The sequence below is a fragment of the Lutzomyia longipalpis genome, chromosome 1 (genome assembly GCF_024334085.1).
Source record: "Lutzomyia longipalpis isolate SR_M1_2022 chromosome 1, ASM2433408v1".
Lineage (NCBI taxonomy): Eukaryota > Metazoa > Arthropoda > Insecta > Diptera > Psychodidae > Lutzomyia > Lutzomyia longipalpis.
The window spans coordinates 26,826,201-26,844,009 of NC_074707.1; the positions used below are offsets into that span (position 1 = coordinate 26,826,201).

A 17,809-nucleotide genomic window follows, 5' to 3' on the forward strand; every position below is an offset into this window, starting at 1 on the left:
TTCAAGCGCCACAGCATTCGATTAATTGTACACTCAAATAACACGAAATGATCCCAGAATGTCCAATTTGTCTAAACTCTTTAATTTAGGAATGGGAAAACGTGTTTGATTATCGAAATTCAATAGAAGAGGATTTGATTATTATGAATCTCAATTTAATCCAATATAATCTAAACGTCGTCGCAAAATATAGGATCATTTTTTTTGTTTTTTTTTCTTCTCCTGAGCAGAACTATGGTTTCATACAATAATTTTTAAAAATCACAGCTAAAAGGAGAAGTAGAAACTTCGAAAATTTACTGAACTCATGTTGATTTACTGTCAGCTACGCAATTTATATTGACCTGATTATCAATTGATTTATCTACCAGTACGCAACAATATTTATATTCCTAAACAAATTCTGTGTTAGATATATCCATAAAGCATACCTTTAGGTCAAATGCAAAATTAATTTAAAATTTACCGTTGATGACGTGAAGGAGAACGGTGACGGCATCACTATTCGAGGGGTTGCATGTGTAATTTCCAGTATCCCGCTTGCGGGCTGATGGAATGATTAGAGATGCAATCTGCAAGTGTTATTATGCGACACTCACAAAATGAACAATATAGGTAGTATTAATTCTAGTGTTATACGTACTGTGCTATGTGTATCACTCTCACTCTCAGTCTGCATGATCCACCCGTGTCTATTGTCCGTGAAGATTTGTTCTAGCCCAAAGTACCAGAACACATACGATGGTGGCTCTAGGGCTCCCCGAACTACACATCGTATTATCTGGAAATATATCAAAAGAGTAACGATATTTACGGGAACTCCATGTTGATCCACGATAAACATCCACCCTGTTGCAATGCGGGTGATTGTAAAGAAAGAGTTCTCTTACCACTCTACTACCCGCCTTCACGTAGCGATTTGACTCGCCAATCAATTCAGTTCGTGGCACTGTAGTTTGCAATGAAGCAGAGATGAAAAAGACCATAAGCATTACTTAAAAGTTCAGTTGTATGAGTAAACAATTTTAGGTACCTAAGTAAATAATCTTGTAAATAATAATTTTTTTATAAATTTTAAATGAATATCTCTCCGAGCCTTAACGATAGGTATCTATCTACAGAATAAGTCTGAATGTTTTTCGACTAATCAAAAGTTTTTGAACTTTGAATAAATCAGTCAATGAATGTTGTAATATTGTATCCTCGGTCGCACACGCTCTTTCTCAAAAATAGTAAACATTTAAATATAAAGATTTCGTGTAGTTACAAAAAAAAATAATAGTAAAAAGCTATATTTTTTAGATAAATACACCAATTTCTTGAATTGGAAAAGATTCAAGAAGATTCAATTAAATACATTAAAGCTTAAACTTTCAATAATTTAAGAAAACTGGTTGCAGTCCTAATTTTATTGTATTGGGATAATAAATAAACCAAAAAAATAAATAAATGGCATAATGTTAAATATTACTCACCAACTACGTGCAAATGGACACGTGCACTGAGCTTTGGCTCCGTAGACACTTGACATTCATAAAGTCCTGCATCTCGTGCTTGAACGTACTTGAGTTGCAGTGTCCACATACCCGTACTCTCGACGAAGAAGGATTGGAAGCGGTCATCGGCGATAAACACTGTGCGGTCCACCGTTAAAATGTGATCGTCTCGAACTCGTACCCATGACACTGATTTGTTGGCCAACTGTCTCGCCTGGTAAATCCCAATATCATGCATGGAGATAGGACAAAATACACGGCTCTTGGTGAGAAATCACTGGCAATTAATCCATTTAATTACCTTGCACGGCAGATAGGCATGGGTGCCTATTTGGGTCGTTATATTCGTTACCCGGTGCTCCGCAAGGAATGGCGATGAGAAGACTTCTGTGCCAGTGTTCCGTCTCGATTGGTGGCTGTGTGATGTTGTATCGATTCGGATGGCGTCTGTACTGAAGAAGAGGGCCACTGCCATCAAAATTTGTCCCACTTCCAGTGTCATTTTTCATAAAGGTTTCTCCCGCCTGCACTCCCTCTCCCAACTACCCTGTATGCCACACAATATGTAAAATCTAATCTGCAAAATAAAAAGATAAAATAAGAACATAAAAAAATGAAGTAACGTATTAGTACGCTGTGTTTTTAAGGACATACGAAAACTTACGTTACCAAGACATTGTATAACGTAAAATATGCTAAAGTTTTTGCATTTAATAAGAGCTATTCTCTCAGTCTTCTCACAATTTTTCGCATTCGTTTACATCTTTTTCAAGAAAATTCATAAATAAGTTGCGCAACAAAATTTCACTTTATAAACCAAAACTTTTACAATCTTTTACACCATTTTAAAATTTTTGTTAGTCATTATAATATAGTGCAAAAGTATTCAATAAAAATTCAAATTAATTGAACCAAATGATTTTCAAGAAAATAGGTTATATTTTGGAAATCATTTTAATCCTAATCTAATCTAATACCTCAATAATTACAAAAGAATAATTTGGTGTGATAAGTCAAGTCAAAAGAATGAATCAACTATTCTGACAATGTTACCTTTACCTCAATGCTTTTTATAGAGAGAGTTTAGCACGTAACAGTATTTCAAGTAACTTTTTACTCCGTGCAAAAACTTGCAAGCTTCCAAAGTTTTTCTGCATTTCTAACTTTTTGAGAGAGGAATCCATTATGTATGTAAAGGCATGTTGATTCTGTACCTGTATACATTTTAGCAAAAAACAAAATTCTGGGATTTTGTCAATTCTGATGTCTCTTTTTATTTTAAAGATGTGGGAAGCGTACTGCAGCCATTCTAGGATGTTTTTTGTAAACCTCTTCTTAGAAGGATTGGCAAGGGAATGTCATTTGTATCCCATGTTATTTTTTTCTGGCTTTTCTTGAAAATTATATTGTAAGCTATTCATCATAGTGTGTACGGGAGGGCTATCACGATTTCTCACTTTTCTTCCCATCCTCGTTTGGTATTTTTTCTCTTCTTTCACAATTTTTTTTTCTTGTAATCCTGGGAAAACATCAGTTGTTGCTTCTCCGAATGATTCCCAGAGTTAATGAATGAGAAAGTTGCGCCCTAAACGTTACGTGACATTTTCTTGAGGCTACGTGGGTATTTATTTTAGTGGGTGTTCTATACGGGAGTCCTCGACGAGCATTGAAAATAAAATATTTTTATTTCCTAATAATTGTATTTATTTTCTACTATGTATTTTTAACTTTGATATATATACCAAATGAATAGATAAAAACCAAACCCTAATGAGGTTCTTTGATATACAATTTTCCTCGTACACACCATTAATTTTATTGCTTTTCATAGCTTCGTGAGATGCATAAATTTGATAGGTATAGGGTTTACCTGTTGTCAATTAATAGTAGTTCATCCTCAATGATGGTGGCTTAGCGGTTGTAATCTGTTGTCGAGGTACTTGGTCTGAAATGGAAAGAAAAGAAAATAGAATTAAATGGCATTTTTGTGTATGTTTTTTTTTTCTCTGTCTGTCAGTAAAGTGAGTCACACAACCGCAAGAGAAGTAAATTATGGCTACAGCAAGTGCTGGACATAATTTATGGAGCAATTCGAGAGCTATTGTGAAAAGAATTGAATTAAATTTATTTATGAATGCGTGCGACAATAATTATGTAAGAATGTTGACGACACGCAATGGCGAAGGCTCGCAGTAAAGGATGTGTAGCCACCAAAAATGAGAGAGCTTTTCCCAACCAAATAGACCACCCGCTGTGTACCTGAGTAGCTTGTTACTGGGGGATGAGAGATGGGAAAATGTAGCCAAAGAGCACGTTATTGGCACACAAGGTGTAGGGAAAAAAGCTTCTGTCGGTCTCATTTACAATGTCACTTTCGACGTTGTGGAAAAAGGATATAAGTATATCATTTCCCCGCAGGGGCTGAAAAACAGTAGGTTACTTGAAAAAGTTCCAGCAATGGGATCAGGATGAGATATGCAGAGACACTGAGAGTAAACCATAAAAACTTTCCCATGAATTCCCAAGGATGGCATTTAACGACAACCTGGCGCCTCCATCGAAACTTCTTCCGGTTCGCTTAAATGTGCCAATTACATGGCCTTTTTCAGTCCATTTTGCCTTCACTGTGTGTGAAAGCATGTCAAATTCGATTTTCCTGATTTCCTCTCCTACACCTTTACCTGTATTGTATTACATAAATTCACGATATCGTGTATTTTAGTTATTGTTAGAGGAGATATTTTACGAAATCCTTTATGGGAAAATATTATTCGCGGAAAACCATTTGCATGGGGCTTTCCTGATAGAAAATTGAAAATTATCACCCAAGTCATCACATCTATTTTCATACTCCATCATACTACAACCGTGTGAATATTCATCATCCACCCAGTACCAAGGGATGAGTTTTCAAGTAAGAGTGTATGTTGCAAATATTTACCACATCGTAAATGCACCAAAGAAGCTCAAAAGCAGTGAAAGTACATCAGAATAGGATATACATAATTGAGTGGAACACAACAACAACCCCTCGAGTGGAAATCTTGTTTCGTTAGAATACCTCATTGAAAGATTTACAAGACTATCACAAACAATTTAGAAAATGTATTTTCATATATAAATAATCACATGGCACTTGACTTTCATTGCAAAGAGAACATAAAGAGATTAAAATACATTATATGAGTTGAGTAAACCAATCAGTAATATTGAAAAAAAAATTATTACACCCTTTGCAAACTGGTGCTTAGGGCCACCCCAATCAGTAATAATTCACAAATATTACGCATATAATGTTATTACATAAAAATCAAAGTAAAACGAATTGATTGGTTGGATTGGATTGGAACGTTATTACACTAACCCATTATTACACTGCGAAAGGAAGACAACAATTTCATCTGCTTTTTTATGATCCTATTAAAAAAATTAAATATGTTCCTCTGAAGTCCTCGCAACTATTTTAAATGTCCGTATAACATAATCTTCACACTCACCTCATTTTTCTATTTATTATGATTTGACATTGGTCGTTAGAGAGTATGAATACACCCATAAGTATGTTTACATATAAATGTGGCATATCAGGTATATATTGTAATTGTGAAAAAAAAATTCGATCTACACATATTCAGCATAAACTTTGTATGAGCACATTTTACTATAGTTTTGCTGTTGAATTTTTGTTAATATTGCTCGAAAGCGTTTATTTTGAACTGAACTACAAAAGTAAACAAAAGTTTTCCACTTTGGTCATACATATCTGCGAGAAAAAGAAAGAACAAAAACTCATAAAATACATTGTATTGCACTAATGGAGCTCACAAACATTTTTCAAGTTTGATAAAACAAGACGAGGAAGAATGTGTAAAAATTGAATTTATAATATCTTTAACTTAATTCATTTTTTTTACTGAGAAAAAAACTGTCATGCACAAGTATATGACCAGACCACCCAGTCAGGTGTAGATGGGGAACAGAAACACTAAACGATGTAATAGGAATACATCAAGCCAGAACATGGTACTTAGCAAAGAAAGCCATACTACAATAATATTGTATGCTAAAAGCAACTGTCATTCTAAATTATGCGCTGAAGCAAAGTTCTAGGTTCTTCCTCTTTGTTTCATGTTTTTGCCAATCGTAATACGTACATATACTATATCACAGTTTGGTGGAGTGAAGGAGCGAATATGAGCTCCAAATGTAGTGCAGCGACATGCAAAACTTCTTGCAACTTACTTATGGAGGATGCCTCTCTCCTTTCGTGTTGTCTAAGTAGTTTCGATAGTAAATTCGTATTCTCAAGAAGGGGACATGCACCAAGAAGGCACAGTACACATAGTTTTCTAGGAAGGCTACCGGAAGTACACAGACCAAGGCACAACGCGCCCTCTCACCCATATACAGTGTGGTTGGTGTGGTTTCTTTACCCCCTGAGTGTTTGCCAAACTCACCCTATGTGCGTCATGATGTTGCGAGGGTTGGTGGGAGGACATGAATGAGTACTTCCGTTTCCCGATGTTGAGATCATAAAAATAAAGTTTCCCAGCATCTCGACTCCTTGAAACTGCACATTTTCACTCTCAAAGGATGTGGTGTGTGGCTCATAATTAAGGAATAAAATAAGTGTGGAAAAGCTGCCGGATGGCATTACTGCAATTTATACGCTCCTCTTGCTCTCCATTCTAAATGCACCAGCCACATCACAAGGGGTGGTTCGTAGCAAGCATGCAATGCAATGGGTTTGTGAGAAATGAAATTTGGTGTGAAGTGGAGAGTGCAAAATTTATTGGTAATGCCAACCATTTTCACTAATCACATAATTAAGTTTCAATTGCACAATCAATCTAAATGACAATTTTCGTCTATATAATAGGTAGATACAATAAACATTGTAACAAAGCAACAGTGTAAGATATTAATGAACAGTTCTAATGCATCTAACTCCATTTTGTGAAATTTTTTTTACACACTTTTTTTTGTGAAAAATAAATGTAAAAATGTAAATCAAATCATCACGGATGAACAAACAATAACAGAACACGGAAATTAATATAATATTATTAGAATTACTTTTTAATTCACTAGTCAACCCAAGCCCCCAATCACGTGTGAGCAAATTTCATTTGATGTTGTAATGTGGGAGCGTATATTCGAGAGGGAAAAGTGGAGGAAGGGAAGGGAGATGAAATTGAAAATTTTTTGAAGGCGCCTGAAAACTAGAAAAGAAATGGTGCGAAACTCCTTGGAGCGCTTGCAATTCGTATTGACCAACTCTACCCCTATACCGAGTTTTATCAAGATTGGCCCAGTCGTTTGAAAGAAATCATGTGCCACAAACAGTGGGTATTCTCACCTTTTTATTAAGAAAGATATGTTTATCAATGTCTTTTGTCTAACAAAAGTGATATTAAAGTTTTCATAAAGAGTTATGCTATTGTAAGAAACGCGAGGGAGGGGGGTGGGCCGTACTTCGGGCCACCCACGGCCACCAACACGTCCGCACCACATGGCGGCCATGACGAGACTGACAAACTGTCAATCTATCGATCTATCGATCTATAGATTGGCAGTCGGCCATTTTGTAAATCAAATTCAAATTAAAGCGGTTGTGTTGGTGGCGCACCCGAAGAACACCCAGTGTATTTTTCGACGAAATTGGCCACTGAGGGGATTTTTCAAACTCAGTATAGGCCACAGCTCACGCAGATCTTACACTATTATAATTGATTTTTTTAATTTTAACTATATTAGCCTATACAAAAACATAGAAGTGGGAAAATAGCATAGCACAAGATGAAAAACCACATAGGAGAAGAATAGAAGCCTGAGGGAGCAAGTTAATAATTAAATGTTGAAAAATTGTGCGGTTGATGATATACGCGATAAGGCCAGCTCCTGGCAAAAATCGTCTATGTCAATTAGCATGTTCTGTTCAGCGTTTGGCTCTGTCGATGACCCCAAATGTTGTGGGCCACTCGAGGAGTGAATGGAACATTAATTGAATGACATCGATGCCTCGTGGGCGATACGACTATAATTACACACGCGATTGACGGAATCGGTGGAGCAAATAAATTTGAAGTGCTGCTGTGACACTCCACTCTTTTGGAAACCCAACGGCAATCACAACACAGCATAGTACTGAAGTTCCCCCAGACGTTTTTCTCTAGCTCATGATTAATGCAAATGTAATGTACATTCATTAAATCCAAGTCAAGATTCAGTCCATCTTTCAACGTTGGGGGTGTGATTGCCGTTGTGATTGTCCGAAACAATGTCCTGTCCACTGTTGAACACATCAAACATACCACCTTCACTATTGGTGAGTCCCTTATTGTTCAGTCCATTACATTTTGATGAAAAAAATAAAATGAATACGAATTATATGTGCATACGGAGGGAAAATCAATGTGACAACCACAAAAATTGAGAAAAGTTGTACTCTAATGCTCTTTTGCTTGCAAATACATAATAAATGTCAGAAATTTCATTATATGTGGACTTTAATAAAATATGCCTCAGTCCAACCTCTAATAAATTTATAATGAGTGTTTGGGAAGAAATAAAAAAAAATACCATCGCATGGAAGTGAAAAAATTGGATGATTTGCTAGACAGCAATTTGATGGATAGTAAGTATACATGCATTTCCAGGAATTTCTACTTTTCTTCACACAAAAAAACCTAGTCATCTTCCAATTTTTTTCCAATTATCCTCAATTTGTTACTCGATTTGTCCCAAAGACGTATAATGAATAAACTTACCAGCAATAATCACAATTAACATGTTACATTCCATTTTTAAAATCATGGAATGCAGTGATTTTCTTTTATGGAATTGCATTTTTTTTCCTTTTTTTGTAAAACCAAAGCTTGTTTACTATCATTTTCCAAATAATAAATCAAAAGTTTCAGAATTAGCAATTATATTATCTCTAATATTATCCCTGAATGATTTTATTGACAATTATGTAATACATAATCTAATGTATATGTAATATGTATATGTATCAATTAATCACTAGAACATCAAATTGGTTTAGCTGAAAGTTATACGTACATAATGTAATAAATTGGATTAAATCTATCTAATTTTATTTAAAATTTACAATTAAATACGTGCATTACTGTTGGAAAATTTCTGTAATATATTATTAAATTAACTTATTTTGAGAATTATATATCTTCTATATAATAAAGAAAGGTCTGTTTGTTGGTAATCTTCCGTCGTGTTCGGCTATACAAATCTACACCGTTTGACCGATCGTGATGAAATTTGATACAGAGGCTCCTTATATCAGGCGATTTCGAGTGGCCGTATCCATTTTCCCCCAAAGCCCCCCTTCAGGTAGCCCCCATATAAAAGTCATGTATTTTTTTGCGAATTTTTGAATTTGGCGCCTGAAATGTTGTATGAAAATCATTTCTTCTCTTTGCGAATTTTTCTTTTGGGATTGATAAGTGGCCCTAATCTACCTTTAAACCTTCACAATTTATTTTCCCTAAAATTTGCGCGAAGTGCAACAAATCCCCGCGAAGCGGGGCGAGGTAAATTGGAGCGATGCGACAATTTACCTCGTTTATTTATATTTCCGTCTTTTTTCTGACGTATTGATGTTATTGCAAGAGGCTTCCGGTGTTCGTCAGAGGAAAATTCCCGCTCACCCAAGGAAAAGCAGCAATTTATGCCAAAGCTTTCGAGCCTAATAGTGGCTCTTCTTCAGTGGCTGAAAGGACATATTTATTCAGAACATTGAAACATAAGTTTTTTACATAAATTACATAAAACTTATGTTTCAATGTTCTGAATAAATATGTCCTTTCAGCCACTGAAGAAGAGCCACTATTAGGCTCGAAAGCTTTAGCATAAATTGCTGCTTTTCCTTGGGTGAGCGGGAATTTTCCTCTGACGAACACCGGAAGCCTATTGCAATAATATTTATTTATGTGAATAAAAAAAAATAGCAAGAAAACCCCAATCATCCTATAACTTTATTACACACATTTACTTCCCCATTTTTTGGTAAATGCAACGATGGGTAAGACTTTGTGCATGAAGGCAGTGAAACAAGAGAAATTCAAGATACACGAAGTATCTACTCCATTGGAGCCTACCCTGCGTAGAAACAAAAAAAAATTGGTTTTCGGTGAAGGAATCTGCGAATTCTCGTTCCCCGTCACGTACACCTGTCATCTATTTGTGAGGTGAGCTCGGTAAGCTGATGGGTGTTGATGGGCCTGTGCCTCAATCCATGCGACTTCGATGAACATGTAATACGTAGCATTTCCCCCGTGTCGACAAGGGGGATATCTTTTGTTTCCAACAACTATGACGATTGTGAACAACAACTCTCGAAACCCTCTCCATCTCATATTTGTTCCACTACCAGGATATACAAGTACAATGGGGATTGTTACTCCCTACATAGAATTGAACGAAAGTTTACACATGCATAAAAATTCCGCGGCAAAAGATTCTAAAATTTTTCTCATTTCTTTTTTATTTTTTTTTATTTTTTCAGAGAATTTTTGTCAATCAGTTCCAATCTTCAATATATATGACAGAAGATATAATAATTTCACATATAAAATGCTGTAAATAAATATATAAGGTATATAAATATAAATGTAAATGCAAAATAAAATATGTATAACGGTAAAATATAAATATATATAGCTACATGGTACAGATTAAGGAGAAAAGGGAATGTACATGGTAAGTTTCACTTACGGGCTGTGATTCTTCCTACAGAGGCCAAGTTAAATATATTTAAATGCAAAGTCTAATAGATAGCTGCAGAGTATGGATTAATCAGAAAAGGGAATGTACTGGTAAGTTTCACTTACGGGCTGTGATTCTTCCTTCAGTGATCAGTCTAAGTGTGATATTTGATATAAGTTTGGTGGTGCAAACTCTGGGGGAAGGCTAACTCGCGCATTGGCTGTGATTCGTGGCGCAAGTCATCCTTCCCCAGAGTTTGCACCACCAAACTTATATCAAATATCACACTTAGACTGATCACTGAAGGAAGAATCACAGCCCGTAAGTGAAACTTACCAGTACATTCCCTTTTCTGATTAATCCATACTCTGCAGCTATCTATTAGACTTTGCATTTAAATATATTTAACTTGGCCTCTGTAGGAAGAATCACAGCCCGTAAGTGAAACTTACCATGTACATTCCCTTTTCTCCTTAATCTGTACCATGTAGCTATATATATTTATATTTTACCGTTATACATATTTTATTTTGCATTTACATTTATATTTATATACCTTATATATAAGGCGCCCCGCTTCGCGGGGCGCCTAAGAATTTGCGTATTAATTAAATAAAAATTAAAACCATTATATCTCCTGAACGGCTCCATAGATTTTCTTAAATAACCTGTTGTTGGAAAGGTATTGACCTCAGCTATAACATACTGAAATTTTAACGAAATGCATAGTACAGTTTTTGAGATATTTAGACTTAAAAATTTTGGATATGCAAAATATTGACTTTAGCGCCTCTTGCGGTCATTTCTCAAAATTGCAATGTTCTAGATATTTGTAGGGCTTCACGAAACCTTTCATTTGCATTTGAGTTGATTAAAATCGGACTTGTAGAACCCGAGATATGACATGCCAACTTTGGAAGGCTATATCTCGAGAACGGCGACATAGATTTTTTTCATTTTTGGCATGGAGCTAGATAATATAGTCAACTATAACATACTGAAATTTCATCCAAATCTATCGTACAGTTTTCGAGATATTCATCGAAAACTAATCGAAAATTTTGTTTTTGATGTTTGGCCCTCTAGCGGTCGCTTTTGAAACTTTGGATGTTCTAGAAAGTTGTAGGGCTTGCTGAGAGCTTTCATTTGAGCTTGAGTTGATCAAAATCGGTCAAGCCGTTCTCGAGTTATGGCCGATTTTCGATGAAAAATTGTGGCGGCCATATTGACTAAACGGCTTGACCGATTTTCGAAAATGAGGTATCGTTGGAAAGGTCTTGATGGCCCCTACAACATATCAAAATTTCAGAATTTTAGCTATTACAGGCGCTGAGATATAGTGAAAACAAAATTTAGGGGTGTTCCAAAATGGCGGACGGAAGGGTGGGGGGGTGGATTTGACCTCATAATCGGATGTCTTCGACCAAACATTTGAACTTTGCCGTTGACCCCAAGTCTCTATCTATTACCGTTCTCTTGTTATTAAGCCTTATACGACGGACGGACGGACGGCCGGCCGGACGGCCGGAAAAGTTTTTTGGAGCATACGTTTTTCGGAATGTGGGGTCTCTAATTCGTGCTCATACCAAGTTTGAGCCCGATCGGACAACATTGCATTTTAGGTGGTACACAGAAGCTGTGCTATTCTTTTCTTCGAAAGAATCACAGCTAAAAGCATAAGAATGTTAATGAACGTTAAAAGTGGAACAGAATTATATTGGAAATAAGTATAATATATAAAAAAAATCAATATTATACTATAAAAACTGTGATAAATATTATAAAAATTACTGAAAGAATGTTGGAAATTAAAAATTCTTTTTTTAATATTATCTTCGTTGAACACGGTGTATGTGGCAAAGTCGACTTTCGTTTGTCGCGAGAGGATGTGCCTTTTTCATCTTTTTCATGTAGAGTGAAAAAAAGGACGGTGACATGGTGGAAAAAGGAAAATAATTTCATGAAAAATATTTCACTTCTCTCCAAGAGAACTTTCATGTCACACTAAAAGGGGTTTTTGCAACATAGCACAAGCAAAAAACACCCTTGTGACAAATAACTTTAGTACAAAAATCGAAATTTGTTTATCAAATTTCCGGGTCGGGAAGTAAACTTTCAAAGTAACTTCCTTCGTTGATAGTGTCGACGATGAAAAGCAGAACATGGTTAGGGGTTAGTAAAAAAAAAAGGGGGATAGTATATACCTATGGGAATAAGTCTTGTTAGAACACCCACCAAAGTGAAAGGAGGAGACAGAAGATTGCAATTTAGCGTGGTTGAGATTTTTCTTTCATGCTCTTTCACCTCCATGAGACCTTTTTCCTAGCAATGACTTTCACATTTTGATAATTTCGTCCAACACACAACACATTCAACGATATTACTTTTCTGATCCAATGACTTTTGTCATCGTCGTCCCTCGTTTAATCTAAAAAGGTGGACCACTTTCCCATGAGGTATGCAGGAGGGTGTCTCGAGAGGGAAGGAAGTAGATTCACAAATCTCGTGGAGATTTTTATATGCCACCTACAATATGGCAGTTTCTTTTTTTCAGCAGGTTCCACCTTTTTACTGTCCCGCAATACCATTCAAAATTAATGGAATCCTTTTGTCGCTTCGAACCGACCCAAAAGGCGATTTCTGTGGTGCACAGATAAAACACAATTAGGATTTTATGTACATTTTTCCTTCACGACCCAACCATCCGAATTGTTTAGTGGTGCCCGACAATGAGATTCGCCTCATTACTGAGGCTTAATGATTCGAGTAATGAAAGCCTCCGCCGTACAAACGAGGTAATGACTAAGCTGGAAAAATGGTCAAATCCTCTTTAGAAACTTTTCCAATTTTGCTGTAAACACTGTCAGAGAATACCTAGGATGTGGGTTTTTCGGAATAATCCTCAACAGAATGAGCAGGGAAAAATACTTTAGAGTAAGCAAAAGAAAAAAAATCTCAGACGTTTGTTTCTGGGATAAAAAAAATGATATAAAATATTACACTTTTGTGGAAATGTTCTATTATATACATATCATAAATAGAAAAATGCTCAGTTTACATTAACAATGATACGAATACATAAAGCTAGAATGAGAAGCTTCGTGATTATCTTTGTACAAGTTAACCCGAGCCCCCAATCACTTGTGAGCAAATTCCATTTAAGTCTTAGAATAGGGGAGTGTGTAATATTGGGGGGGGGAGGTGAATCATAGAGTTCACAGAATATTTTTTAAAATAAAAGAAACGTTGTCTGATCCTTCAGCAGGTATAAAATAGTAAAAAGGAATTTTTTATGTGTGGGCGCTATGACAGGGGAGCGGAGTCCTATGTAGGGCTTTCGATTCGTATTGAAGCCCTCTACCTCCATACCGAATTCCATCACGATCGGCATAGCCGTTTAGGAGGAGTTCAGGTGTTACAAACAAACAAACATTTCAGCTTTATATGTATGTATATATGTATATTAAGATGAATCAGAATTGGCCGAATTCTCTATGGAGTGCAACCCACGAAAGCCAATGATTGTTCTTGATTTTCACTATAATCATTTGTCATTGTGTCCGCTACGAAACAAGAGCTTTCGCAGATTGTCACAATGAACAGCTCGGTCTATTTACAACCCACCACTTGAAGTAGCAGTCACCGTAAATTAATGATGTCACCCGGCGCCTCCACCGACGTCTCAGAAATTCAGTGGATCCCTCAGGAGAGAGATTCAACATCGATTCATTTACAGCGCCGCCGTGTCGCTGAGGCGTGAAAGCCGCGATTTCGGGGAAACCACCAATCACACACGCAATCCCAGGGAATTGCCTTCGATCCACATATGCCACTCAAGCCACAGGGCATTCATGTCAGGATCGCTCCTCCACTTCATAGCATTCGCCGACTCTCCAGTAGACATCACTGTCGGTGGATGTTTCCGCTCCGCACGCGATTTAGAAGCTCTATACTCGATGCTACCGAAACTCTTGCTCACCGCCAACCTGTACCTAATCGGATCATTAGGAAGGACACTGGGAATTTATCACGTGGAAGAGACTGGAAGCAATTCAAAGCGGATGGCATTGTCATTCGAATATACCTCGACAATTTTTGTCTGTTGGAAACTCCCACGAGTGGGCGGTTGCATTCTTCTGCCCGGTGGGAATCATAAAATTCAGAAACGAGTATCCCAGTTGGAGCATTCCAATGTTTTGCCCATAAAATCTTTTCAGCTTGGCAAATAAGGAGCAAATTGAGTGAAACTTTCCAGTACAGATAAATCACAAAATCTCACACTTCCTGCACTCGTATTATATCAAATGAGTGACCTTTTTAGCTGTGATTCTTTCTTCAAAGAATTTAGCTGTGATTCTTTCTTCAAAGAAGCACAGCTTCTGTGTACACTCTAAAATGCAAAGTCGTCAGATCGGGCTCAAACTTGGGATGACCACGAATTAGGGTCCCTACATTCCAAAAAACGTATGCGCCAAAAATCTTTCCGTCCGTCCGGCCGTCCGTCCGGCCGGAACCTTTCGCTGAATTACAAGAGAACGGTAATAGATAGAGACTTGCGGTCAACGGCAAAGTTCATTTTTTTTTTTTTTTTAACCCCCCCAAAAACCATGGTAGGTCTAGCGAACATTAGAGTTCATTTTTGACCGACATAACCAAGTACAAAATTAATACAATTAGAAAAACATAGAGACTACACTTTGGGCGGCCATTAATTTCTTGAACTTATAAGGAAATACCATGCCTTTTTAGAAAGGCTACAATTGCAAAAATGGAGTCTGGTTTTTTCATCTCCAAACAGCAGGCTAAAATATCCCTACTATACAGACCAGGACACATTGTACGACAGGATTCCATAAGTTCGGCTCTACCTCCTACATACCTTTCACAATAAAAAAGAACATGATCTACATCTTCAGGCGTATTGCACATGTTACAATTAAGGCTCTCAACAATATTGATACGGAATAAATGGGCATTTAACCTGTAATGGTTTGCAATGATTCTATTGACGAGGCATAAACCCTCTCTCCTAATGCCTGTCAACCTGTGAAACCACGGAGTGAGTCCACAAGAAGGAAGAATCGAAAAACATAGGCGGCCTCTGTCTTCATTTTGCCAATATACTTTCCACTGCAATAGACAATCATCATTGATGGATTTAAAGAAATCTTCCTTTCTAAGGCACACTGGATCACCTTCATCATTAGCAGTAGCCGCTTTTGCCAGCAAGTCTACTTTCTCATTGCCAGTTACACCCACATGGGAGGGAATCCACATGAAAATTACCTCCTTGCCCGAGTTGTTAATTTCTCCAATCATCCTCAGTATGTCACTTGAAATATCTGCTTGAGACTTCAGAGACCAGCGGCTATCAATTTTCTGTAAACTCGACAATGAATCACTCAGGATAATTGCTCTTTGCAGATTCCCATTCGAAGTAAGAACTCTTTCTAGTGCCATTTTAATTGCCACCAATTCCGCCGTGAATACAGAAGAGCAGCGACTCAAGGTTCTAGCATCACCAAAGTCAAACGTCTCATCCCACAACGCTGAAGCAACGCCTTGTTGGGTTTTAGACCCATCTGTATAAATGACATGAGACATTTCGCTATTGAGCGACAAAAGCTCATTTCTGACAAATCCATTTGCATAAATTTGCCACATGTCCTTAGGAAAACTTCGCAGCTGTTCCCAGATTATAGTACAGAATTGAAATTGTGGGCGGTCAGTACTGAAATGCAGATTGTCATAGGTTTTTACATTTATTTCATTCCAACCAATTTCATCTAGCCACTTCATTATTTCAGTAAATGGGCTTTTTGGGCAGTTTTGCTTGATATACCTCAAGTCTTGCCACAACTGTACATCTCTGTCCGATGACCTGATTAGAAACCTTTCTGCAACAACTATAAATCTAAGATCCAACGGGCAAATACCTGCAATCACTTCAAGGCTACCTGTATGCGTGGACGTCATAAGACCCAAACAGATTCTCAACGATCGCCACTGTATTCTGTAAAGTTTCATCATATGTGAATTAGCAGCTGTCCTGAAGACCAGTGATCCATACTCCATGACAGATCTTATCGTCGTTACGTACAATGTCCTTAAGACGGTCGGATGTGCACCCCACCTAAGACCACAAACAGCCCGCAGAAAATTGACTCTCTTACTACAAGACTCCGCAACCGCTCTGATGTGTGCTCCCCAGAGACACTTGCGATCGAACACCACCCCCAGATATCTAAATTTCTCAACAAGAGGAATGACATTGCTACCACATCTTACCTCAAAAAAGGGCAGGACATGTTTTTTTGTAAAAAGCATGGCTACAGATTTTTGAACTGAAATGGACAGACCTCGTTTTATTAGAAACGATTCAATTTTCAAACATAAGTTTGAAAGAACGTTCGCTATGACTTGAGGGTCCTTGTGGGCAAATCCTATTGCAATGTCGTCTGCATACTGCAGAACAAGACAATCCTGGGAGATGGTATTATCAATGTCTCTGACATAAAGATTATAACAAAGGGGAGCTAACACTGAGCCCTGCGGTAAACCGACGGATCCTGATCTGCTTAAGATCTTACGATTGCCATCAAAAAATTCCAAGCACCGCTCAGAAAGTAGGCGACTCAAAAGCACGCCAATGTTCTGAGGCAAACCAATAGATACAAGATCCTGGCATAGCACATCGACCAGCACCCCATCATAGGCTGAGGATACATCAAGGAACACACACCCTAGTACCTTCTTTGCAGACCAAGCAATTTGTATCTTAGCGCTCAGCTCGGCTAAACAATTTTGCGTACCAAAACCTCTACGAAAGCCCATTTGGGACTGTGGGATTAGATCGAGATCTGTTACCCAACTATCCAGACGTATCAGAATTAGCTTTTCAAAAACTTTACGAACCGCAGATAATATACAAATTGGTCTATAGTGTGCAACTTCAGACCCATCCTTATTAGGCTTGCGTATAGCGATAACTCTGGCAGAGAGCCATGGATTCGGAATTATGGCAGAGCTCATGAAATCATTAAAAATTCCAATAAGCACTTCAAGCCCATTCCTCGGCAGATTTTTCAAGAAACTCACTTTTATTTTATCCAAGCCAGCGGACTTATTTTTCGTGGAGTTGAGAGCTGATTTTAGCTCCGACATGGTAAAAAGAGACCAGTATTGCAAATGTGATTCACGACCTTCTGGGGCTGTCGGGGCAATGTGATAGGGTCTACTGACAAAGGGAGGCGCAAGTTTATCAGCAAAGTTTTGGAACATTGACTCATTCATATTTGTATTTCTACTTCGGCTTTGACCGCGGAATGATCTCGCCATGTTCCACAACTCAGAAAGGGAGGTGGAACTTGAAAAATTCTCACATCTCTCACGCCAATGCTCACTTTTCTTTTTACGGAAAAGCTTTCTAGCTTGGGCATCTCTCCTACGGTAAACTAGAAAATTATCTCTAGTCCCTGAATTACGAAACATCGTAAAGCTTTCGAGTCTCTCGTTCCACGCTGCCACACATTCTGCATCAAACCACACTTGATCCCTGTATTGCACCTGACTATTGCCACTATTTG

At 37.5% G+C, this 17,809-nt stretch overlaps 2 protein-coding genes across 4 annotated transcripts in view; one reads left to right on the top strand and one right to left on the bottom strand.

The window, feature by feature from the left end:
• Nucleotides 1-17,809, top strand: part of LOC129797484 (protocadherin-23) — a 953,251-nt gene that overhangs the window by 108,450 nt on the left and 826,992 nt on the right. The window lies entirely within an intron of this gene.
• Nucleotides 1-17,809, bottom strand: part of LOC129797687 (zwei Ig domain protein zig-8-like) — a 32,753-nt gene that overhangs the window by 1,015 nt on the left and 13,929 nt on the right. For both annotated transcript variants that reach the window (XM_055840495.1, XM_055840494.1), the window contains exons 3-8: nt 3,367-3,441; nt 1,798-2,073; nt 1,476-1,710; nt 891-949; nt 644-781; nt 467-572 (exon numbers count right to left, since the gene is read on the bottom strand). In XM_055840495.1, the coding sequence (XP_055696470.1) occupies nt 467-572; nt 644-781; nt 891-949; nt 1,476-1,710; nt 1,798-1,998 (739 nt within the window). In that variant the 5' untranslated portion in view covers nt 1,999-2,073; nt 3,367-3,441. The remainder of the gene's footprint in view (nt 1-466; nt 573-643; nt 782-890; nt 950-1,475; nt 1,711-1,797; nt 2,074-3,366; nt 3,442-17,809) is intronic.